The sequence below is a fragment of the Bos indicus genome, chromosome 22, assembly GCF_029378745.1.
Source record: "Bos indicus isolate NIAB-ARS_2022 breed Sahiwal x Tharparkar chromosome 22, NIAB-ARS_B.indTharparkar_mat_pri_1.0, whole genome shotgun sequence".
Taxonomy (NCBI): Eukaryota; Metazoa; Chordata; class Mammalia; order Artiodactyla; family Bovidae; genus Bos; species Bos indicus.
The window spans coordinates 7,686,094-7,713,502 of NC_091781.1; the positions used below are offsets into that span (position 1 = coordinate 7,686,094).

Consider the following 27,409-nt stretch of genomic DNA (forward strand, 5'->3'; position numbering starts at 1 on the left):
CCCTGGCAGTGGAAGTGCAGACTCCCAGCCACTGCACCACCAGGGAATTCCCCCTTTCCATTTAAAAAAGTAATTGACTTTGGCCCCAAGAAATGGTTCTCACATTGTTTTCCCCTTACACTTTACCTTACTCCTGACATAAGTGCATCTGCTTTCTCCTTTATGCATTATCAAAGGTATTGTCCTCTTTGTCTTTTTAAAACCCAAGTTCAATTCTTTGGCATATTATGCAAATAGTTCAATACCATTTAGATATAACACTAACGCTTCATTTACTCAGATCTTACTTCTCCAAAACAAACTCTTGTATTATTCAAGCACCTATAGACTGACAAGCCTGTAATTATTAAATGTGAACACGTCCTTTAAAGCACTACTCTCCTTGGGCCTGTTATTCCTGGAATAAGTCATCCTTTCTGGTCCTCCAATAAAGACTGGTTCATCTAAAGAGCATGTTCTAATTCTCATGGCTTGCACTGATCTAAGTTCTCATCTAAGTTCTGTTATATTTCACTTTCCTTGTTCATACTGTGGTCACCATTCACCACCACCCTAATGCACACCAAATAATAATAGAACAATTACAGGCCTAAGGACTATTCTTTCCAGGACAATATTTATTTCTGCTCAGGAAATGCTGCCTAATGCAGATGCAAAAATTACACATTAGGATCAAAGTTTACTTCATGCAAAAAAAGAAAGCAATTACTGTTGTTAACCATCCATCACATTAAACAACGGCCAAAAAAAAATAAAACAAGTGAAAAAAGACCTGGGTTCCATTGCCAGTGTTTCGAAGGTGATTATGAAGAAGTTTGGTAGCACCATCCTGAAAAGTTTTTGGTAAAGCTCCTAATAACATTGTAAACTCTGGGGTATTGAGTTCAAATAAGGAAATCAGGACTGACTGGGCTGCCTAGAAAACAAAGACATATAAGAAGCAGATGATTACTCAAAGGAGACCATTTTCTTCATTCAACATTTCTATTCAGTAGTGCCAGACCACCTTTCCTAGGGAAAAAGATGTTCCTACATGCTTTCAAATTTCTTTGCTGAAACAATAAAAAACATTTTTTCGACTTACCATTTGTTTTTGGAAAGTAAGACGGGATTATGAAAAGTATAACAAATATGACCTACCAAGGGCAATGGTCTTGGCACACTTGTTGAAAATCAATTGGCCACAGACACGGGTTTCCTTCTGGACTCTCAGTTCTATTCTATTGGTCTTTATGTCTATCTTTAACCCATTACCACACTGCCTTGATTACCATTACTTTGTATTAGGTTTTGAAGTCAGCAAGTGTAAAGTCCTCCTACTTGTTTTTCCCCCAAGGCTGCTCTGGCTATTATAGGGCCCCAGGAATTCCATTATGAATTTTGCAATCAGCTTCTCAATTTCTATGAAGCCAGCTAGGATACGGTAGGGATTACACTGAATTTATAGGTCACTCTGGGGAGTACTGACATCTTAATATAGTAAGTCTTCTGATCCCAGAAGACCTGATTTTCTCACCCAAGGACATGGGATGATTTTCCATCCTAAATTTCTTTCAATATTGTTTTATAGTTTCTACTATAAACTCTGTGCTTCCTTTGTTAAATTTATCGCTTTTTAATCTTCTTAGTGCTATTTTAAATGGAATTGTTATCTTAATTTCATTTTTGGATTGTTCAAGTGTTTAGAATACAACTGATATTTGTATATTAATTTTGCACCCTGCAATCCTGCTGAATGGGTTTATTAGTTCTAATAATATTTTAGTGATTCTAAAGGATTTTCTATACATAAAATTATATCATTTGCGAATAGAAATAGTTTTTCTTTCCTTCTTTCTCTTTTGTCTCTTTCATTTTCTCTCTCTTTTTTTTTTTTTTGCTTTTTCCAGCTTAACTGTCCTGGCTAGAACCCTACTACAGCGTTGAACAGAAATGGTGAGAACAGACATCTATCTGTTGTTCCCGATTTTACAGAGAAAGCATCCAATCTTTCACCATTAAGTAGCTGTGGATATTTGGAGGTGCCCGGTATTGGGCTTAGAAAGTTCCCTTCCCTTGTTAGTTTGCTTGCTATTTAGTCTTGGTCATGAAAGATGTCAGATCTTGCCAGATGCCTTTTCTGATGAGATAATCATGTGGCTTTTGTCTTTTTAGTAGTCATATGGAGTACTATAAGAGACTTTCAGATGTTAACTCAACCTTGCATTTCTGCGATAAATTCCACTTGGTCTTGGTATGTAAGTCTCTTTTTATGTTACAGAATTTGGTTTGCCAGTATTTTGTTGAGGATTAAAAGTGTCCATATTTGTAAGAGATACTGATCTGTAGTTTTCTTTTTCTGTGTGATGTCTTGGTCTGGGTTTGTTACCAAGATACAACTGCCCTCATAGAATTGAGTTGGAAAGTGTTCCTATCTCTTATGGATTTTAAAGAAGAGTTTGAGAAGAATTGATATTAATGTTTGGTAAAACTCATCAGTTAGACCATCTGAGCCTGGCTTTTCTTTGTTGGTGGTTTTTTGATTACTAAATTAATCTCTTAACTTGTTCTATTGACTTTTCCAGTTAGTTTTGTTAATTTGTGTCTATCTAGGGATTTGTCCATTTCATTCAAGTTTACTACTTCCTGGCATACAATATTGTAGCATTCAATTATAATCATCTTTATTTCTGTAAGGCTAGTAATAAAAATCTCTTTTCATTTCTAAACCTAGTAATTTCAGCCTTCTTTTTTCTATCAAGCTACAAGTTTGTCAATTTTGTTAATATTTACAAAAAACACAATTTTTGGTTTTACTAATTTTCTCTATCACTTTTCTACTCTCTATTTTATTAATTTATGCTTAATCTTTTTTGTTTGTTTGGCCTGATTTTTAAAATTGAAGTACTTTTTGCTATACAAGTTACAGGTGTATACTATAGTGACTCATACATTATAACTCATTTATACTTATTACTTCCCTTGTACAATATGTCATTGTGACTGGTTTTATATTTAAATGCTTGTACTTCATCATTCTCCACTCCCATATTATCCCTCTCCTGCTGGTAACCACTAGATTGTTCTCTGTATCTGTGAATAGAATTCTTTCTTCTTATATTCAATAGTTGGTTTAATTTTTTAGATTTCACACATAAGTGACATCGTACAGTATTTGTCATTGTCTGATTTATCTCACTTAGCATAAAGTTCAACCATGTTGCTGCAAATGGCAAAACTGTGCTCATTTTTACAGCTTAGTAGTATTCCATGGTGTGTGTGTGTGTGTGTGTGTGTACCACCTCTTTATCCTTTCATCTGTTGATGGACACATGTTGCTACCATCCAGATCTTGGCAACTGTAAATAATGGTGCTATGAACATCATTGGTGTGTGTATATCTTTTCAAATTAATGTTCTTGCTTTTTTTTTTGTAAGACATATACCCAGGAATGAAATTGCTGGGTCATAGGGTAGTTCTATTTTTAGTTCTTTGAAACTAAGGACCTGTTTTCACAGTGACTGCACCAATTTACATTTCCAACACCAGTGTATGAGGGTTCCCTTTTCTCCACATCCTTGCTAACACTTGTTATCTGTGTTCTTTTTGATGACAGCCATTCTGACCGGTGTAAGGTAACATCTCTTTGTAGTTTTGATTTGTATTTCCTTGATGATTAGTGATTTTCAGCATCTTTTTATGTGCCTGTTGGCCATCTGCATTTTCTCTTTGAAAAATAGTCTATTCAGTTTTTCTATTTTTCAATTAAGCTGTTTTTTTTTTTTTTGATGTTGAGTTGTACGAGTTGTTTATATATGCTGGATATTTATCCCTTAACAGTCATTTGCAAATATTTTCTCCCATATTCAATAGGCTGTCTTTTGTTTTGTTTATGGTTTTCTTTGCTCTACAAAAGCTGTTAAATTTAATTAGGTCCCATTTGTTTTTCTTTTATTTCCTTTGCTTTGGGAGATGGAACCAAAAAACACTACTGTGATTTATGTCAGAGAGTGTTCTGCCTATGTTTTCTTCTAGGATACTAACAGTATTCAGTCTTACATTTAAGTTTTTAATCCATTTTGAGTCTATTTTTGTATACGGTGTTAGAGAATGTTCTAATTGCATTCTTTTACATGTAGCTGTCCGGTTTTCCCAGCACCAGTTATTGAAGAGATTATTCTTTCCTCATTGTATATTCCTGGTTGCTTTATCATAGGTTAACTGACCACTTGTGCATGGGTTTATTTCTGGGCTCTCAGAATTCTGTTCCATTGATCTGTGTGTCTATTTTTGTGTCCGTACCATATTGTTTTGATTACTCTGGTTCTGTCAGTAGAGCCAGATACAGGATGCAAGAAACGAATTGTTAGGGTTGAAGAGGAATCTCAGGAAGATGGTGAAGAGAACAGAGGGTCTAGAAAGGAACACCCCAGAAAAGAAATAACCAGTGTTTTTGAGAATATGGAAAATCTCAGCCATGAGCATGTGGCAGAGATGTTGAACCTATTAACACTTAAAAAATATGTTGGGGGGAGAAACAGGACAATGAAAACCAAGGCAAATTATTAACACTAGGACAAATAAAGTTTCCATAAGGAGGGAGGCAGTAATTAACCACTTGGTGAAGGAATTAATACTTCCACAGTCAAAATTAACTCTTTTCTACTGATTACCAACAGCTGATTCATAAGTATTTTGAAGGTTATGGGGAAAGACATAGGCTAGGATATTGGAAAGTGAAATCTTCATTTATAAAGGCAGACAGACAGATACACAATGACTGAATCTATCAACAGGTCAGTAAATAATGCCTAAAATTAATACATCAAGAAACAGTACCAACTCTTATTTGAAATACATAGGTAAATGCAAGGGAAAAAGTTCTGAATGGCTGTAAGAGTAGAGGTTAGGAGACTGTGGCAAAGACAGCTATTTTTGACTCTAAGTTTGAAAATTACAGTCACATTAATTGGATAAAATTTAAAAGAGAGGATTTTTTTTTTAAGGTCTTTATATCACCAGGTAAATAACTCTATGCTAACTGGCAACATCCTGAAAATATTAGCTTCCTTAACTGGCAATCTAAAATGACTGATTTGCTTTTCTAATTTATCTTCTGAATCTTAAACTAAAACATACCTTCCGAACATCAGAACTTTTGGGTTCTGTTGTCCAGGTGATGACCCGAGACACTGCCAGGCGAGTTTCACTGGAATTTACAAAATCTCCTGGATCCATCTGTTTGGCCAGAGTTTCTATGTATTTGAGGATAGCAACCTTCACCTATACAGGGATGCACAAAGAGAGAGGACAATCAGCTGGGCATCGGCAGGCAGTAAGAACACTTGAGAAATAGTTAGGTAATATTTTTTTAACAAATACAAAATGAAAAAGCATCAACAGCAAAAGAAGTTATACATACAACCACCTACCTATCAGAGGTACAAGTATATGATAATGTGCCTTTTTTCTCACACATAGCAGAATTTATAAATTTTATTACCCATCTTTGAACAATTGTTGAAGACTCTCTTGATAAGATTAGACACTTCTCCTTTAGTCTGCCTTCAGAGCTTAGAGCTGACTCTTGTCTAGATCTCCCCGGGAACCAGTCTTTATACATTGAAGGATAATTTGCCTCTTGGGGAAACGAACCAAAGGGTTTTGGAAATAAGGTATTATACATCCAGTGGGTAATCAAGTGGATAATCAAAGTGGGCAATACAGGTTTTTGATAAATATACATTAAGGCTCCAATGAGACCAGGTTCCTTAATAGCTCCATCAACCGCTAGAACCACCTCTCAAAATAAATGTGACAAAAAAGCTTTACAGAAGGACTACTGGGGAAGAGACAATACTTATGTGCATAAAAGAAGTATAATATATGAGTTTTAAAAGTCTTGTTATTCTCCTAGAAATTCCTGATATGTGGGTGGCATGGTAGGTAGGAGTGTGGTAGGATGCAGGCTTCAAAATCAGCAAGAGGTGGGGCAAAGCATACATGCTTCTCTCTCAGATGCAGCCTTCTTTATCCTTAGAGTAAGCCATTATTAAATAATCTCCCCTTTCTCAGTATGGCAGGGTAGAAAAAGTTAAGAGAACCACTGTTTTTATTATTTTTTTTTAGAACCACTGTTTTTAAAGTCACGTCTAACATTCTAGATTTCTAAATAATGATTCTCTAAGACATTATCAGTGCACTTTAGAAATGGCACCTGGGAGACTGTACAGTCCCTGGATACAGCAGACTCTAAACACGTACTAAATGCTGATTTGCAGACTTAGAAAAAGGAAGGTTTAAATGTATGATTAAAATAGCAACTTTGAAAAAATATTGTCAAAGATTAAGGTAATCAGGTATTCTGTACTCCTGCTGCTGCTGCTGCTAAGTCGCTTCAGTTGTGTCTGACTCTGTGCGACCCCACAGACGGCAGCCCAGCAGGCTCCCTCGTCCTTGGGATTCTCCAGGCAAGAACACTGGAGTGGGTTGCCATTTCCTTCTCCAATGCATGAAAGTGAAAAGTGAAACTGAAGTTGCTCAGTCGTGTCTGACTATTAGCAACCCCATGGACTGCAGCCTACCAGGCTCCTCTGTCCATTGGATTTTCCAGGCAAGAGTACTGGAGTGGGGTGCCATTGCCTTCTCCCCTGTACTCCTTCATCCCCTATTATTGATCTTATTATTGATCATTTCTCTCACTCAATCCAAATAAGGTCTCTGGGAAGTACTATGTCAAGTTAATATACAGAAGTAATAAGTTAAACTTCTGACTCTTGAACATTTTCCCCTCTCTGCTTCCAGTTTAAAGAAGACAGAAAGCATCAACTTATTGTCTTCATTTCATAATACATGATTTTAAGAAGTAACTGTAACTTTAAGAATTTTTTTTTTTAAGTCAACCCATCACCATCCTGAGTAAATCATACAGTGAAGAGGGAAACAGAGGTATGGTTAATTTTGAGTAGCAGGTCCAACTAAATTATTATACATAATATTCTGGATTTTTAAGCCACGTCACCTTCTATTGGTGAGACCAGCTGAAAGAAAGCTAAAGTAAATCAAAGAATAAACATCAATGCATTTTGTTTTTTGAATATATTTATTTGGACTATGTGAGATTTAATTAGTACCAAGTCTTGGCAATTTATAGAGGCATGTAAAGTTTCTAAAGAGTTTCATAGAATAGGTGTGTTTACTATACAAATAAGCAAAACAACCGTAATACATATATAATCATTTGAAAATTTATATTTTGGTAGTATATTTCAAAAGGTTATAAACATAGTCTGTATTTTTTATAACATAAACATGCATTCTTCTTCAGAGAGGAAAAACAATATAGTTGCTAAGGTGTGTATAATTCCAAACATATTTCTGAAACTCAGAAAAAAAAGTCAAAAAGTTCCATTTATTAAAAAAATATTACTCAAATAAAATCACTCTGTATGCCATCTTTGTCTATTTTATTGCTTCCTTTTTGACATTTGGCTACATGACAGTCTGTGAGAAATATAAAATTTTATCTGAAAGATCCAGCACTTTTTAAATAAAGAATTTTGATAAATCTCATACTGAAGCTATTTAGTTATTTGTGGTTTTCTATAATCTGTTAAGTCTTTAATTCTTAATCCTGTCAACCATCTCAAAGTTACTTTTATTTTCAGCATAACATACAGCTCCAATAAAATTCCTTTTTGCTATCCTAAGACATCAATTTGTGGGTGTCTTTCTCCTACAGTGACTTTCCCCTGCAGCTTTATATATGTGTGTATAATATATAAAAGCCATACATATGTCCATATAATAGATTATGATATATACATACATATATTTACATAGACTGTTTCTCTAAAAGTCATATACACATACACATACATATTCTCTCATAAATATGAGGTAATATGAGGTAAATAATCAGTAAAGAATCTGCCTGCAATGCAGGAGACCCAGGTTTGATCGCTGGGTTGGGAAAATCCCTGGAGAAGGAAATGGCAACCCACTCCAGTATTCTTGTCCGGGAAACCCCATGGACAGAAGAGCCTGGCAGGCTATAGTTCATGGGGTTGTAGACTTGGACGTGACTTAGCGACTAAACCATCGTGACGTATATATGTGTATGTATATGTATGTATGACTTTCAGATAAACAGTCTGTGATTTCAGTCTTCAGTATGACATTTCCTAATAGGGAAACTAGTTTTATACTTCCCATTGTCTTTCTCTTCAGGCCTTTAGCAACCCTTATTTTGAAAACTAATGATTCAGACCTCCATTTCTACTGGCCCATGTAACAACTCTATATGTTTTCAATACCATTTGAATACCTACCACCAGTACCTAAATCATAATTCTTTCCACAGTTTACAGTTCATCACGTATTATAAATATTAATGACAAAATTATAAGGAATATCTAGCACAATGGCTTGGACAAATAACAAGTTTAAACAATGTCTATCAATAATAGCAAGTAAATTATTCTCCTTCTGCAGGTCACTTTTAAAAATCAAAACAGATGGAACCTCTTTCACAAAGCAGCTCTGAGAAAATAACATATGTTGAGTACATGTCAACCCTGGTAAGAAACATAATTGTGACTTTAAGGCAAAATCATATTCAGAAACTTAAAAGGGAAATCAATCCAAGGCAATAATGCTTATAGAAACATTTCGTGCAGAACAGAGCAGAAAATACAAGGCTTGTAAATGTACATATGCTTGTTATTTCCCTGACGTTAATCTCATTTAAGAAAACTCAATAAAACCATTTTTAGTAAAGAATTCAGGGGTACATATTTTCTTCTATGTTAAATTATTATTTGTAACAAAAAAATGGTATCTACCTAGTTTCCACATAAATTATTAGAAAATGTGTGCTAATAACAATTGAGAAAGCTAATCCCAAATCAAAAGCTTATGCACACATCAGAAATATCACATTGTAAGAAGAAAAAAAAAGCTACTGTTTCAATTAAGAAGAACTGGAGAACAGCTCTGAGATTAAACTTAAAAATTTTTGTTAATTGAAATACAGAGGCAAAACTGATATTCTGCCCAGAATACCTATTCAAACTCCTAAACTTTGAAGAAAAAAAAAAAAGGACTGGGAAATCACAAACATAAAATGAGAAAAGACTTTATAGAGAGAGTTTGCACAACAGCTTAGGGTTAGACGGCCATACTTGTGTTGCTTTCTAACTATGAGTCCCCAGTAAGCTTCTCCGGAAGATAATCTGGCACCGAATAACATTTGAAATCAAATCCGTGCATGCTTTAGAGGCTTATAATGGTTAGTAGTTGAATATATAGATGCATACAAACATTATCGGAAACACTGCAGAGTTTGTAAAGAGAGTTAAGAAAAGAAATAATGCAGATTAAAACAAAACCAATAAAACCTTGGAGCTCCAAAAAGAGTGAAGCTGGTCCCGAAGTGCTGGCTTGACTGTCTGAAAGTTTATAAAAACAAAATCCACTGATTGAACAGCTTCTCATGTGACACAAGTACAAACATTAACTTTATGAATAAAATACTTCAGTTCCTTACAATGTCTTCAAAAGACCTCAAGTTTTTACCTTCAAGCTTGGTGTTTGGGTCTGATCAACTGTAAATCTCATTAGAATATTGAACTGAAGATCATTTGGAAAAGATTCTCTGAAATACGGAAAGAACAAAGCAAAAAAAAAAATTAAAAATTAAGTCAGCAGGTAAGCTTTTAGCAGAACGTTTGAATTTATACCCTGCAAGTATAAATTTAACCCCCTAAGCAACACTAGAGCAAATAATGATCTCTTGCCTCAGTTATAGATTTCATCAGAAAATGTGTTCAGGGAAAAGTTCAACAGTATCAGAGATGTTTCCATACCTAATATCTGAATTCTAGACTCACCTCGACTTAATAAATGGATATTTGAAATAAGTCACTTCAACAATCTACACAAGAAAGTAAAAACGTATCATTGGTTCAAAATCTTCTGAAAAAAGAATGCATAATAAAACATTCTTTTTAAATTTAGCAAATATTTTATCTTTATATTAGATTGAATAAAATCTTTTACTTTGCAGTTACATCTTTTTTTTTTTTTTTTTTTTACTTTTATTTGCATTTATTTTTTGCGGCATTTATTCCCGGGCCATAAGTGTTTGTTTCTTCGGTTTCTTCTGGGATATCTTTTTCTTCTGTGCAACCTCCTCTTCTGGTTTAGGAACAATCTGTTCTTTTTCAGTAAGGATCATCTCAATGTGGCAGGGAGAGCTCATGTTGGGGTTGATCCGACCGTGAGCTCTGTAAGTCCTGCGCAGCAGGGGGGCACTTTGTTCACTTGGATGTGCTCAATGACCAGAGAATCTACATCTAAGCCCTTAAGTTCAGCATTACTCTGTGTTTTTGAGCATGTGTAGTAAAAATTCAGCACTCTTTCTGGGCCACTGACCCTGCGTCCAGCCCCACTATTTGGCCTGTGCACACCTACCAACTCCACCGTTGTAACGACGGAATGGCACACATCGCTTCTTTAAAGTGACATCCTTCAGATACTTGGTGGCTTTTCGGATATGCATACCCTTTATGGCCTGGACAGTTTCACAAGTGTTCTTAAAGTGAACACGAAGATTTGAACCTCTTGATTTGCATGATTTTGTGGGGTTTTCTGGGTCAAGTGAATAGCGCACCATTTTTAGGGGTCATCTCAGGCCGCTTACCAGAAAAGCTGCAGTTACATCTTAATTACAATAAATTACTACCTTGAATTACTCAACCGATGTTAATGAAATTTTTTATAGATTAAATGCAATGTTTGAACTAAGAACCTATGTTGTATCAAATTACACCATGTAAATGGACATCATTAACAATTTTCAAATGGAGCTCATGAAATCTTGATGGTTTGAAAGGACTCAAAAATCTGAACTTTCAACACAAAAACTAAATTTTCTTAATTACTACTCAGTAATTAAGTGGAAATATATGAAGAATTAAGTGGAAATATATGAAGAAAAATCTTACCTTGTAACATCGAGGGCTTTCTGAACTTTTGCTTGAACAGACCCAAGCAAATCAGCACCCATTTTTTTAAGTAGTTGCGTCAGCAGTACAAACAACCAATCTTGAAGATCATCTTTGTGGACTTGTATGAAGTCCACTAGAGTCTCCAAAAACATGCTGAATACCTACAGTGGGTAAATGGGGGAAGGAGAAGAAAAAGGAGGAAATATTGACCTCTATGATCAATTCAAAACTGAAAGAGAAAGGAATACAGGAATCAGAGGCACAGCGATTGGCAGCCAAGCGGAAAAACAATCTCTCTCGCTTTTCATTGGACTCTGTGATACAAGAGTACATTTGAACTGTTATCCAACTTCTGCTGAAGTTCGACAATTAGCTATTCCATGCAGCATCACTTGGTAAAGAAACTTTGGCCATAATGGCTGGCACACCTAAGGCTGTCAATGATGCCATAGCTTAAACTGAAATTCATTTTATCTGAATTTAGGGCAAGAAACTACCCATAGTCTCACCAGCCCCCAGCTCTCTGAAGTGTCAGTGAGTTAATCAGAGGAAGACTATGCTGACAGCTACCTTAATATATAAGATGATTTTTAACATAATGGGCTAATTGGAGACTTCTTAGTTTTCACAATGTTAGTAGTCACAAAATTCTTTGGTATAAGATGTATTATTTATTAAAACTGCCCCAAAAGTAATTTTAAATGACCTGTGTGCTCAGTTGCTCAGTCATGTCTGACTCTGCAACCCTATGGACTGTGGCCCTCCAGGCTCCTCTGTCCATGGGATTCTCTAGGCAAGGATACTGGAGTGCATTGCCATTTCCTCCTCCAGGGGATCATCCCAAATCAGGGACAGAATCCATGTCTCTTACGACTCCTGCATCAGGCAGGTGGGATCTTTACCACTAGTGCCACCTGGGAAGCCTTAAATGACTTCCTTAAATGGGATACCTGTGCCTAAAATAAATAAAATCAGGACACAAATCTACATCTACATTTTAATGATTTCTACAAAGAACCAGATGGCATGCTATTAGTCTCCATTTCTACCGAGGGGTTTTATACTTGTTTCCAATATTAATCTACTAGTTTTAAACTTCTTATAAGATTCAAGAAAAATTTAAGGGGAGGGAAGCTAAGATTACTAAGTGATTTATCTCATTAAAAGTACTTACAACAAGTGACATACAATAAGGTTATATCTCATCAATAAATTCAATATCATACTGGACAATTTATTTCTACATAAAGAGGGAAAAGTTCTTAAGATAATGTCAGCCATGTTGTGTTATGAGACAATTTATAATCCCAATGGATTATAAAATCTATGGTTTAAAAAAGTTAAGTCCAAAGTAAGTATGCTAATTTAAAATTAAGAGTTTTACTCTCAATATATATTTTATTTCTTCACTTTCCTTTATGTAGTTATACACGAATTCCTGTTTTTCTCTCATGTTAGAAATGAAGGACTTTTTATCTATCAGAATTGTAACTAAGCTTTTTAACATCTGAATTTGAGTTAGAAAAAGATGTGCTTGTGTGTATGTGCTCAGTCATGTCTGATTCTTTGCAACCTCGTGGAATGAATATAGCCCGCCAGGCCTGTATGTCTATGGAATTTTCCAGGTAAGAATACTGGAGTGGGTTGCCATTTCCTACTCAAGTGGATCTTTCTGATCCAGGGATCGAACCTGCATCTCTTGTATCTTCTGGACTGGCGGGCAGATTCTTTACCACTGTGCCACCTGGGAAGCCTTAGAAAACATACACTTTGCTCAAGACGTTATTTGTAAAAGCAGAAAGTATGACTACTTAAAATTTGTTACCTCTGACCTCAAGGCAGTAAGTACCTGTGCCTCAACACTGTTCTTAATCACAATGCAGATTCATTAACTCCGGTACTACCCTACCAGAACCACTTGGACCACAGCTTCACTGAACTGTCTCTGGGCCTGAGGAACGTCAATAGACCTACTCATAACAAATACATGTATTTAACCTAGTACTCACTCTGACTAGCAAATCTGTCCAGTGACGTCCTGGCGTTAGTCAGTACATGCCTAGAAAGTCAAACGTTAAATATCCAGGAATTTTGTGAGGTGGTTGATGGCTTGAAATCAGCCATTTGGGACTATTTACACCTCGGGAATTGTAACAAACATGACAAATCGGGGCTTCCTGCTACTCCCTTAAGCCTGGTGAACCAGCACAACACTCTCTAATTCTCCGGTTCACTTTCACTCCTAGTGTCCCAACTGCTGCCTATTTTCCTCAAGATTCCAACTTTAAGCTTTCACTGTACCAAAATCCATTTAGAAAATCAAAGGCATTAGAATGCCTAAGTCAACTCGCTCATTTTATCTGATTCTCAGAAAATCGAGAACTAGAAAATTAGGGGACCTACTTGCTCAAGGTTTCCACAGCTCATCAATGGCTAAATCACTTGGCTTTTAGTATTACTGGACAACTTCTTCATCTACTTGACTGCCATTCATGATAAAATTCTCCACTGACTTTCCCCTCACTTTGATTTCTTCTATAGCTATCCTTATAATAACTCTTTCTCCAAGGAAGAGCCAATTTTATTTCGAAGACTAGTCTTTCTACTTGTATTCTTGCTCTCGAAAGTACGGTCTCCTCTATCTTTACTCTTCTGTTCTCAACCTGAATTATCTGTTTACCAATGCAGAAGACACTGTCTCAAGAATTTCGTTTTCAATTTCCATCCTATTGCACCCATCAATTACCTTCCAATCAAGAAATGTCATAGCTTTTTCATGAGCTTAGTACGCCGGGCCATTCCATAGTTTGACACTTTTTTCCTCTTATCTCCCTTTTTTCATTGTTACCAGGCATTTTCCTTTTGTATCCTGAATGTGGGGAGACCTCTTAGATCTTCATCCTGATTCTCTTTTCATCGAAATTATGACTTCCTTGACAGAGCCTTCTAGGCCCCATAATAATCTCTATAATAGCTCTCACTTTTGGCCTTACTCAAATCTGTCGATCAGAACATCACTGTAGGCACCAGGCCTTTCTGACCTCAAGTCTGGATTTCTCTAACAGGCCAGAAAGCAGATATTCTAGGCTTTGCAGGCCATATGATGTGGGCCGCACTCTTCAACTCTGTCGTCATAGCATAGCCACAGACACTATGCAGACAAGTGAACACAGTTCTGTTTCAATAAAACTTTATTTACAAAACAGCAGACCAACTCAGACTTCTTTCTATCAGATGGTGACATCACTCTTTTGACAGAAACAAAATTCTTTAATGTCCCTTCCCTGTCTATAGAAAAATGTCTCAAATGCTTAGACGAGGCTCTAACTCTTCAGACTGATGTTGGACGATTTGGCAACATAAAGTCTTCATCCCTAAACATGTACCTCACACACTCCTGATTTCCTACCACACTCTCTAATCCCTCTATTTACACAAAGTACGTGACTCCCTACAAAGCTTACCACTCAAGTCCCAGCCAAAGAGCTTCTTGAATATCTTTAGATAATAGCCACTGTCCATCCCTGTTTGAAACTGGTACTTGGGCTACCTTTACAGTGTTCTTTAAATTTCTCTGTATTTATGTTATCTTCCTATCTGGAATATATAGCATTTGAGAACAATGGCTCTATTTTAGTCTTATGTCACCAGTTAGAACCAAATCTAAAGTTATCAGAGGTTGAGGATGCAATTAAAAAGTTGTCTGATGATACTGTAGGAAAAGTTGCCCTAAAAGAAAGAATTTTCTTTTAGTTGAGTAAAATTTACCTTAGTAACCAACCCCTTTTCTCAATGCAAGGGAAGATATGGATGACCTGCCTTTCACTACAGCCAAGGTTTTCTTTACTATAAACTTTTTGACATCTCCAACTTCTCTGGACTCAGGGTAGTCATTTGTAGGAGGTCCTTTCTTCTCATCCTGATATAATCCAAAGTTTATATTCCTGTCAAGATCTGAACTGCTATTTTTTTCAGGAAGATGTGTCTGAGTCTCCTAAGTAGAAATTTCTTTTGATTAGATAAAATGTGAGTATAGCTGAATAAAACTGTAAATGTGTACTAATAGTACTTTACATATAGAATTATACTATTATTTTTCAAAATGCTTATGCATATATATATATATATATACACACACACACACACACACACACACATATATATCTCCATCCAAAATATACATTGGAAGTTTGCATAAAATTTCATGTGACTGCTGTATCACAAAGAGTTCACTGTCAGATAGATGTTGATATTCTCCCATTTCCTTATCTATGATTAAAGGAGAAATAGAAAAGTGGATATACTAATAAAACATTGGGCTAAACATCTGATTTCAGAAGAGAAAGCTGAGATCACTGCTCCTTAAACTGCTCTGTTTCCTTTTATGGGACACCATTAACAGAACAGTAGAAAGTGCATATGAGGAGGTTAGAACTCAATTTAAAAAAATTGATTGTGAAACTTGGGAATTGTTTTTTTTTAATAACCTTCAACAGACTCAATGTATAATCCTACATATTTCACAACTGTAGTTCACTGGGAAAAGAACTGTAATATCTGTGTTATTACAATTGAGGCAGCCTTGCTTATATCAGGTGTGTGTCAGTCGCTCAGTCGTGTCCACTCTGTGTGACCCCATGGACTGTAGCCCTCCAGGCTCCCCTGACCATGGGACTCTCCAGGCAAGAATACTGGAGTGGGTTGTCATTCCCTTCTCCAGGGGATCTTCCCGACCCAGGAATCCAATCTGGGTCTCCTGCGTTGCAGGCAGGTTCTTCACCACTGAGCCCCAGGGAAGCCCCCATGCCTTAGGTGTGCCAGTCATCAAATATAGAACAGAAGAACATAATCAAATTAGATTAATTAGTAGATTAAAAAGCACATCTCCAAACAGAATGACAGTTTGCGTAACTGCAGATAGCATTTCGTGGATTGCAAAGGTTCCAACACTGCATGAACTCTTTGGGAAAGAAAACAGAGAAAAAGGGTTAATTTCACAGTCATGCAGTAAAGTTAGGTTTCCAACAAATATTGAACCAACTTACTCTCTATTGAGAGTTCCAACACAGGGGACAGCATGCAAAAGGAAAAAAAGAAAAAAAAGAAAAACACACAAATTAGTCGCCATCAATGCCAAGTTCCTGTATGGGAGAAAAACACTTAGAAAATAAAAATGACAGATGTTTTCCAAAGTTTTATGACAAACTCAAAATAGTTTTTAACACAAGAGTTAAATGAATGGTATGTGAGAAGAATATGTGGTTTTCCTGTATTTCTCTCTCATTTTCTTGCCAAGAAAATTTACAAACAAAAAAAGAGGAAAACTCCCTTATTTTCAGACCCTACTATCCTTGAGGTTCAACTTCTGGAAAGAACCTAAGACTAACAGACACATGCCAACATTTCTGAACAGTGCCAACATTTGCTTCCAAAGCATAGTATCTAAGAATTTTTCGTTTATTTTTTCCCCCTCTTGAGAAGCAATGTATTCACAAGTTAAATTATTTCTGTGACGGCCTGGAACAATTACTATCGTATGAAGGTAAAAAGATACTACAACAACTTTTAATTTTCCCTAGGTAAGATACACATTTGGTCTCTCGATTCTAAGACCTGTAGGTAGGCAGGACTACACAGACCATAATATGTCAAATCAAAGCATGTTCTTCAGTAAAGGTGGCTCTCCTCAAGTAGTTTCTTCTGAGTCGACTGTCAGAATCACAGGGGATAAACTTTCTGACACATCTTACGTTTGGAGGAAAAAGTGTGTCTAGAGCAATCAAAATAAAAATCTGCCTTGAATTCCTTAATTTTTCAAACTTATTTAAAAAAAAAAAAAACATATGTAGCGCTTACTGTGTTGTAAGGACTTTACATACATTAACTCATTTAATTATCACTGCAATCTTATTAACTCTATTTTACAGATTAAGAAACCAACGCACACAGTGCTAAAAAGTGATGGAGGGAGGATTTGAACCAAAGCAATCCAGCTCCACTACTCATATTTGTTATCACTGTGTGGTGCTGTCTCTCAGGAAAATATTAAGAGGCTTTAAACTACACATTTGCAGCTTTATAATATAAATTACTTTCACACAGATACCACGACTGAATCAGTAGTATCTGAAAGTTAAAAAAGTTTATCAAGTTATGGACATCAAATAATTTCAGCTTGTACACTGTAAATGCCAACCACATCACTCATGTCACAGAAAAAAAATCCAGCATCTATTTCAACTGTACTCAAAAACAGCTCTTTTCCAGCCCTTCCTTTCTGGGATGTCTTTACTGTATAGTGGAGTTCACCTGATATTTCAGTTGGACTCAGATACTTACTAACACAAATAAGAGAAACGTTCTAGGGGTTGGAGGTGATCCTAGATGAAAGGAGATGGGGCTGCTGCTCACACCCTGGTTCTCTAAGTCTCCTATTTCTGCTGGGGACAGCAGGTGGTCTACTGCTACATTTCAGAGCTGTTAAGAGAGACTGAAATGTTGACTTCAACTTAAAAGGACACGGGAAAGTCCACCCAACCAATTTCATGACAGGAAGTGTCTCCAAAACCCTATGGACCATTCTGGGGGCAAGGCTTCAGATGGTTTCTGCCCTGTGAGCTCTCAGGGTGGTTGAGGTTACAGATAAGTGATTCCAATTCATGGTGGAGAGCATATTTGAGGCAAGAAAGAGAAGTGACTTCGATGATCGGTTTCGAGGCTATGAGGAAAAGTGCAGGGCACATCTGGGGAAACGAACATAGTTTTCAGGCTGCGTTAAGAGTGAAAAGGGAATAACAAGCAAAAATGACAGGCTTTCTTTGAATATTTTCTTGAGGGTAATGAGTAGTCACTGAAGAGTTTTAAGTCAAGATAGAAGATTTACCTTTTAGAAAGATTATTCAAGGATGCAGAGTGAAAGAAAATTTAGGGACAGAAGGTGGGGAGGAGGTGCAGCAGGCCAAAGGCAATTGTGCCAGGAATGAGTAGTGAGAATGGAAATATTTAGAAGGTTGAATCAATTAGGACTGAGTAAATTTCTAGACTGATGCCCAATGAGGGGATGGTGGCTTCATCTAACGAGATAATATGACTCAAGAGGAAAAATAGTTTTAAGGTTTAAGATGAGCCAAAGGCATGTAACTAGGTAAGTGAAGGAGAAAAATATGGGCTGGGAGTACCATTTGAGAGTCATCAGGATAAAGTGGGCGACAAGCTTCAAATAAGGTACAGAGTGAAAAAGGAGGGCCTAGGGCAATGCTCTAAGCCACAGCAACACTAGTAAAACAAGCAGAGACAGGTGTCTGAAAAGAGAGGCTGTCTGCTGTGAGGAAGACCGGATCAGACACAACAGAAAACCACCCTTCTCCTCCTCTCCCACACCACATCCCCTAGTGTCAGAAAAGATAAACTGAATACACTTACAGCAAAGCCAAAAAATAAAAAGGCATGTCAAAGAGCAAGCTGAAATTTATGAAAACTTCCTGGAAGACCAAGCAGATGAGAGTATATTAGCAAAAAAAGAGAGTACATGTTTATGTGGCTGCCAACAGCTTCAAGGTAAGACCTCCTGCCATTTCCATAGGATAAAAGGTAGAAAGAATGGCTTATGTGCAATTAATTTTGCTGGTTTGGAGGCAGGAAATGGAGTTTCTGTTGGATGGCATCTATTTTCTTGGTAAGCTAAGAGGCCAGGACAAATGCTCAGGGCACGAGATGAGAGGTCAACAGGGCTAGAGTTAAATTTAAGGAAAGACTATTTGACACAGTCTCTATGGAGGACAGAAGAGAAAAGCAAGAGGTACAGGAAAGGCAGGACTGAGCTTTTAGACCAAAATCACAGATCAGAAATGGACAGCGTATATAGGAATAAAGGTTGATTTAACCCACCAGGGACCGGTACACTGGTTCTGGTCCCAGTCAACAGTCTTGACCTTCAAGCAGTGGCATGACCATGAGTAGAGGTTCTTGAACATGTTTTTATTTTGGTGTCAATGTGTCAATCATTAGAGTTGATTGTATACAACAGGGGTTGGGAAACCATAGTCTGCAAGCTAAGAATGGTTTTACATTTTAAAATAGCTTTTTTTTTTAATCAAAAGAAAAGGCTATTTAGTGACACATGATAATTTGATGAAAATTAATATTTCAATGTTCCTAAGTAAAGTTTTATGGACACCTAGCCATGGTCACTTGTTTAGATACCGTCAAAAGACGCCTTTGTGCTATAATGGCAGAGCTGTAACAAAGATCATTATGGTCCACAAAGCCGGAAATATATACTGTCTGGCCCTTTATAGGGAGGGGGAAAGAAAAAACCAACTCTTGATAGACAGCAGTTGGGAAAATAAAACTAAAATTTTACTTGGAAGGAAAAGAGAGCATCAAGAACAGCTACTTGATTCAAATGACTGGACTATTAGTACTTTATAAAATTAAAAAGGAGGGATATCTACTACTTGAACAATATAAAGATATGCAAAAACTCAAATCAAACCCTGATATTTTTAAATCCCCAGTGTATGGTGATATAGCCAGTTTATTCTTAATTAATTACATTATTGGCAGTTTCTGATGGACAATCACCAAATAAAAGCTGAGCAAAACGAGTTAACAAAAATCTTCCCTTTATATCTGTATTCAGTGAAATAACTAAAACAAAACAAAACAAAACAAAGCAAAGCCAGATGGATCAATAAGAATTGTACGCTGTTATAAAACCCCACAGGAAAAAAACCAGAAAGTCTCCTTCCTGACACCTCTAGGGAGGATCGTGGCTGGTTCTCCATATTTACTAAGGGAGGCCAAACACCTGTGCTTCACCAACATCAAACATGGCTTTCCTATTTGATCTTCAAGAGACTTTAATTTTAAAATTTACTTCATTTAAAAAAGCTTTTCTTCAAGAGACTGTTTAAAAAAAGTCTCATCACTGTTAAATCCTAGGATCCAACTAAACTGCATTACTGTCCTAATAAAAAATGAAAAACTATGACTTCAAGAAATAGTAACAGCCTCACTCTCATACGTTCCACTACGGATGAATTATATTACTTATTGAAGATGTTTTAAAACTCTATTTTTAAAAGTTGTATAGATTATTAACAAAATATTATTTGATAAAACAAGTCCACACAGATCATAACTGTCTTGTCCTTTGACTCATACTGCTAACAAAAAAAAATATCAACAGTTAATTTGTTTAGGATTTATAGAAATTCTTCCATTATAACAATTTCTACAGTAATCAGTGGTAGTAATATCAGTATAAAATGGAGTTATCTACATGCTCAGTTTAAAAATTATAAACTTTGTGTGCTTTTTGTCTTTAATGGGATCTTGAAATCTAAATGAATTCCAAAAATAGAATGCACTTTGAACATCTTTTACCTCTATTTTTGAACATCTTTTACCTTTTAAATGAAGGTATTTACTTATCTGAAATAAATATGCCTTCAGATAAAAGGATAATCTTTGGAAATTATTGCTTTAAAGTTAAGACAGTTTATAATCCTTAGCCAGATTTTAGTCTATGTAAAGAATGGGATTTTATTATCTTTAAGTAGTGTCACAAGTAATGAAAATACTGAAAATAGAAAAAAAATGAGAAGGAATGAAATGTGCAACAATAAAGTGAAGACAATAAAAAAAATGAAGCAAAATTCATAAATATTTTTCTTATGATTTCCCTTCCACATCTCCCTCTCACATAGGTTAGAAATTCTCATGTAGACAGCTGGTGTCCTAAAGGAAGATACTGAATAAAATTTCACCACTGCCAAACACACTGCTGAAAATAGAACAAATGAGTACATTTTACGACAAAACTTTACATTTTAAAACAAAAATTTCACAGTACACATGCAGAGTATACATAAGTACTTACATATACTTTAATCAGCATTAAAAGCTGAACGAAGTTCTGAAGATTTTTATGAACTCTTTCAACATATGAAATGTTTCTCTTTTTATTACTCACAAACTATAGGTGAAACCGTATTTTATGCTTTTTGTTTTTTAATGGCAGATCTTGTCTACAAAATTGCTCTTTTAAGAATATATTTGTTAATAAAGAAGAAAACTGAATAACAAGTTAGAAACTTTTTTCAACTTATCCCGATTATTTCCTTTATAAATAGTAAAATGTTTTTAGTAATACAAATACTCACCCTGACTAATTGTAGAAGAGTTGTGCATGTGACTATATACTCTTTAGTTTATAGCCTTAGATAATCCCTCTTTTAGAGAAGCTTAAATAGTTATCAGAGAGCAACTTCTAAATTATGTATGATATCAAATACTCGATTTCAATTATGTTGAAAAGATCATTGCCATTTTAGGGCAATAAATAAATAAAAATGGCTTATAGTTTTTTGTTATTATTTACTTCTTTTTTGGGGCAATATAATAATGACACCTTATAGGAGTAATCTTAAATACTAAAACATACCTTGCCATGAGGATCAGCAAACATTCTTGTGAAAATTTCACATAATCTTTTCAGTTCAACTCGACTGTCAAAATAATAAAGTGGCTAATTAATACACTGCTGTAGGAAGAAGTCATTTAAAAGTGACTTACATATATATTTGGGCTTCTTTTTCTTTTTTTAAGCCCCGCACTGCCCCCCGCCCTGCCCCCCCTCCCCACAAAAAAATTCAGCTCTCAAAATTGAGCAATTTGTAGGATTTACTAGTCAGGGCTAAGTACAATTTATCAAATGCAACAATAATTCTGTAGTAATACATACAATATTTTAAAGGTTGAAAGTTATATGAAATTACAACTGTACTTTATTAATGTAGCACAGCAGAGTAAACTATACAGATGACACTCCCAGCACATGAATCTTACCCTTTTAAATGCTTTTATGTTTTCTTAAATTTTGCCACCTGAGGGCTAAAATCTTTTTAAACTACGACTACTTCTTTGCCATTTAAAAGAATACATTGAACCTAACACTAATCTAACCTTGGTGGGGTTGGAAACAACATTATGATGATTTATTGTAGTGATTCATGAACTATAATATGTAATATTGATGAACTGTAATAATATGTAATTAAAATATATTAGGAAGTACATAGACAAACACTGTAAATTATACAGTTCTAACACCTCCTAAAATCAAACCCTAATTTCAGGTATTAAGGCAGGAAGTAGCCCTCTATTTTCCATCATACTGAAACTTACAAATTTTCTGAAACTAGGTTCCTAAAGGGATAGACTGTAGAGATTTAAAACACTACACAGAGAGGGGGAAAGCAAGCAAGAGCCAGTAGGACAGGAAACCAAATCAAACCCAACTAAAAATCAATATAAACTTAAAAATTTTTTTATTTTATTTATTTATTTACTGGTGACATCTCATGACACGTGGGATATTAGTTCCTTAACTAGGATCACATCCGTGCCCCCTGCAGAGGAAGCATGGAATCTTAACCACTGGACCACCAGAGAAGTCCTTAAAATTCTGTTCTTAGAGAAATGCACTCCAAATCCATTTCATATTATATCAAGATTCAAATATCACATGAACACCAGGAACATACCTTCATTTTCAACAGAACATAAATATTCTTTCGTCTCACTGAAAAACTTATCAGGAATGAATTTTAATAAATGAGTCAACTTTAATATTATGTATACTTTATTATACATAGACCATCCCTACGGAAAAGAAATGCAAAAAAGCAAAATGCCTGTCTGGGGAGGCCTTACAAATAGCTGTGAAAAGAAGAGAAGCGAAAAGCAAAGGAGAAAAGGAAAGATATAAACATCTGAATGCAGAGTTCCAAAGAATAGCAAGAAGAAATAAGAAAGCCTTCTTCAGCGATCAATGCAAAGAAATAGAGGAAAACAACAGAATGGGAAAGACTAGGGATCTCTTCAAGAAAATCAGAGATACCAAAGGAACATTTCATGCAAAGATGGGCTCGATAAAGGACAGAAATGGTATGGACCTAACAGAAGCAGAAGATATTAAGAAGAGATGGCAAGAATACACAGAAGAACTGTACAAAATAGATCTTCACAACCCAGATAATCACGATGGCGTGATCACTGACCTAGAGCCAGACATCCTGGAATGTGAAGTCAAGTGGGCCTTAGAGGTGATGGAATTCCAGTTGAGCTATTCCAAATCCTGAAAGACGATGCTGTGAAAGTGCTGCATTCAATATGCCAGCCAATTTGGAAAACTCAGCAGTGGCCACAGAACTGGAAAAGGTCAGTTTTCATTCCAATCCCAAAGAAAGGCAACGCCAAAGAATGCTCAAACTACCGCACAATTGCACTCATCTGACACGCTAGTAAAGTAATGCTCAAAATTCTCCAAGCCAGGCTTCAGCAATACGTGAACCGTGAACTTCCTGATGTTCAAGCTGGTTTTAGAAACAGAGATCAAATGGCCAACATCTGCTGGATCATGGAAAAAGAAACAAAGTTCCAGAAAACCATCTATTTCCGCTTTAGTGACTATGCCAAAGCCTTTGACTGTGTGGATCACAATAAACTGTGGAAAATTCTGAAAGAGATGGGAATACCAGACCACTTGATCTTGAGAAATTTGTAGGCAGGTCAGGAAGCAACAGTTAGAACTGGACATGGAACAATAGACTGGTTCCAAATAGGAAAAGGAGTACGTCAAGGCTGTATATTGTCACCCTGCTTATTTAACTTATATGCAGAGTACATCATGATAAACGCTGGACTGGAAGAAACACAAGCTGGAATCAAGATTGCCGGGAGAAATATCAATAACCTCAGATATGCAGATGACATCACCCTTATGGCAGAAAGTGAAGAGGAACTCAAAAGCCTCTTGATGAAAGTGAAAGAGGAGAGTGAAAAAGTTGGCTTAAAGCTCAACATTGAGAAAACGAAGATCATGGCATCCGGTCCCACCACTTCATGGCAAATAGATGGGGAAACAGTGGAAACAGTGTCAGACTTTATTTTTCTGGGCTCCAGAATCACTGCAGATGGTGACTGCAGCCATGAAATTAAAAGACGCTTACTCCTTGGAAGGAAAGTTATGACCAACCTAGACAGCATATTCAAAAGCAGACATTACTTTGCCAACAAAGGTTCATCTAGTCAAGGCTATGGTTTTTCCTGTGGTCATGTATGGATGTGAGAGTTGGACTGTGAAGAAGGCTGAGCGCCGAAGAATTGATGCTTTTGAACTGTGGTGTTGGAGAAGACTCTTGAGAGTCCCTTGGACTGCAAGGAGATCCAACCAGTCCATTCTGAAGGAGATCAGCCCTGGGATTTCTTTGGAAGGAATGATGCTAAAGCTGAAACTCCAGTACTTTGGCCACCTCATGCGAAGAGTTGACTCATTGGGAAAGACTCTGATGCTGGGAGGGATTGGGGGCAAGAGGAGAAGGGGACGACAGAGGATGAGATGGGTGGATGGCATCAATGACTCGATGGACGTGAGTCTCAGTGATCTCTGGGAGTTGGTGATGGACTGGGAGGCCTGGCGTGCTGAGATTCATGGGGTTGCAAAGAGTCAGATACAACTGAGCGACTGAACTGATCTGATACTTTATTATTTATTTTCATTTAATTAATAACATTTTTATTTAATAACTATTTATGAATAAAAAGTTTCCTTTAATAATGTTTCTTTAAATAGAGCAAGATAATTATAATTAAAAAAAAATAACAACAGTATGGATGGTCCTAAAGGGTTAGGGCTTGGGATAATATTCTGATGCCACTTTTTGAATTCGGGACACATATGAGCCCATACTAATATCTTTAAAGTGTTATGAAAAAGTCAAGTCAAAAAGTGCTAACCAGGGCCTTCCCTGGTGGCTCCGTGGTAAAGAATCTGCCTGCTAATGCAGGAGAGACAGTCCCCAGTCCAGAAGATCCCACATGCCATGGAGCAACTAAGCCCCTACACCACAACTACTGAGCCTGTGTTTCAGAGCCTGGAAAACACAACTACTGAGCCCACGAACCGCAACTACTGAAGCCTGAGTGCCCTAGAGCCCATGTTCTGCAACAAGAGACACCAGCGCCGTGAGAAGCCTGCGCACTGCAACCAGGGAGCAGCCATGCTCCCGTCACTAGAGAAAAGCCTGTGCAGCAGTGAAGACCCAGCACGGTATGCTATGCTATGCTATGCTAAGTCTCTTCCGTCGTGTCCAACTATGTGCGACCCCATAGAGGGCAGCCCACCAGGCTCCCCCGTCCCTGGGATTCTCCGGGAAAGAACATTAGAGTGGGTTGCCATTTCCTTCTTGAGTGCGTGAAAGTGAAAAGTGAAAGTGAAGTCGCTCAGTCGTGTCCGACTCTTAGCGACCCCATGGACTGCAGCCTACCAGGCTCCTCCGTCCCTGGGATTCTCCAGGCAAGAGTACTGGAGTGGGGTGCCATTGCCTTCTCCGACCCAGAACGGTGCCCCCTCAAAAAAGCGCTCAACAGACAGGATAATTATTTGAAGACAATGTAACTCACCTTAGCGTTCTCTGGTTTTTTAGTAAGTTCTGCAGACCCAGGAGGCCTTCCTTCCTTTCTGACCAGTTGGAGCTGGCACATCTGTTGAGGACTTCTGCCACGTCTTCTGTCTGCCTCATGTACGTGGGAATACTACCGTTCCGAGAGCTGTAGGAGCGTTCCGAACAAGCACTGGATGCATCGCTGTTCGCATCATCATCTGAGTGCATCCCGTAAGATTCGTATCTTCTTCGAGCAGGTTTTTTCTGTTATACGTAAAGACTCTCATTAGTGGTAGCTAAAATAACATGCCGGTATTTCACGATTTCTACTGACCAGAAAAGGACTGGCCTTTGTTTAAAAATCAGTGTAAAGCATGCTGCTAATCATTGTAATAATAAAATGTTGAAATTTTAGTTTTTTTCAGAAAACATGTTTTAGGAGTTAGTAGGAGATGAAATATTCTTTAACTATGGGGAGTGGTAGAAGCAGAATAAAACTACTATATGGAAGTCAGATACATAAAGTGGGGAGTGCTAAAAACATGAGGTTTTTCCTTTTCTTTTTTCTTTTTGTGGAAGACCAAGAACTACTACCAGAGTGTAAATGAACAGGCTCTGTGCTAAAACTCTGAGTTGTTACAAAGAAATTATAACCTTTTTAAAGGATGAGAATGGACGAGAAAAACCTGTTTCCTGTGTAAAGTTCTATTTTTTCTGTCTCTCTACCTCCCTTTTCCTCTATTCTTCTTTCACTTCCATTATCATTTCTCTGCCGCTCTTCCTTCACTTGTACCCATCCCTGATGTTTCTTTGAGAAGGAAACCACAAAGAATGATGACAGCCCGTTTAGCTTACTCTTACTTTTAGGAAGCAAGCTCCTGAAGGGTTCTCCATGCTTTCCCTAATGTGTCTAAACTATCTATTTCAATATATATAAAAAAGTATTACTTTGATTTCTTCACATCTGAAGTTATAAAACTGCTAATTTTACCTTGAATATTAAAAGTGAAATGAGACGGAATAGATTATTTGAGATTTCCCTGAGAGAATCAGAATTAAGTCTTTATGTAATCTGATATGTGAATTCAGGCTGGTGAGAGATGAAGATGTTTCTATGAAACACTGAAGAACAATAATTTTACATAGCTCTGGGTGACTTAAATTATTCAAGTTTAAAATCTAAAAGAAATATAACCTGAACTTAATTAAAAATAGTTTTTCATTGACTTTCCATCACTAAATTGATTTGATTTGGAGGCACCAACAATTTAGAATGGCAAAAACATGATACTTTTGTTTTAGGCTCCAAGTTTTGTTATAGACATAGCGTCAATGACATCATCGCATTTGTGCAAAGTAGTCAGGCTCAAAGGATGAAAACCCCCACAGGACACTATTTAAGTACTATCTCCCTACTGATAATCATATAATCATATGTACAGAAAAGTGATGTATGTCTAAAGATTTTATTACTTCCACTTGAATTTTTTATAGAAGACTATCATCTGTTAAACTGATGAAGGCAAGAAAAAAACGTTATGGTACCATAAGATGTCAGAAAATAGCAATGTCTATACCTTAGTCCGTATGTCTCCTAAGAGCTGAGAGCAGTAGATTTTTAAAGAGAAAAATTGAAAATAATGAAGAACATTTTGCTAAACAGCACAGTGAAGTAGGCATAAACAATGCCCATAATCAGAACCATTAAGCTTTTAAATATTTAGATACATAAGAACTGCTTATTAGCAGGTTATATCTTTAATCTTGTCAATATCCTTTAGTCCAAAGAAAAATATGTAAGTTACAGAAATATTCACATAACCAATTTCCCCAAAAAACTCAAGTCTTCTTCCTATTTGTATCTTTTTGTCATTCCTAAACTTAATTTTATTTCTATGATTTTCCCTAGGTCCAACCAGGCTTAATAGTTAAATAGTCTTTTCCTAAAAATTGATAGTTATAATTGGAAT

The 27,409-nt window shown here is 36.5% G+C and overlaps 1 protein-coding gene across 42 annotated transcripts in view; it reads right to left on the reverse strand.

Moving 5' to 3' along the window:
• CLASP2 (cytoplasmic linker associated protein 2) overlaps positions 1–27,409 on the reverse strand; it is a 174,794-nt gene that overhangs the window by 22,559 nt on the left and 124,826 nt on the right. For 15 of the 42 annotated variants that reach the window (XM_070777343.1, XM_070777329.1, XM_070777327.1 and 12 more), the window contains 8 exons: positions 27,017–27,040; positions 25,459–25,703; positions 21,437–21,500; positions 10,987–11,150; positions 9,557–9,635; positions 9,379–9,429; positions 5,120–5,263; positions 773–916 (listed from right to left, as the gene is read on the reverse strand). In XM_070777343.1, the coding sequence (XP_070633444.1) occupies positions 773–916; positions 5,120–5,263; positions 9,379–9,429; positions 9,557–9,635; positions 10,987–11,150; positions 21,437–21,500; positions 25,459–25,703; positions 27,017–27,040 (915 nt within the window). The remainder of the gene's footprint in view (positions 1–772; positions 917–5,119; positions 5,264–9,378; positions 9,430–9,556; positions 9,636–10,986; positions 11,151–21,436; positions 21,501–25,458; positions 25,704–27,016; positions 27,041–27,409) is intronic. The other 27 variants (XM_070777334.1, XM_070777367.1, XM_070777356.1 and 24 more) reach the window with 3 other exon arrangements.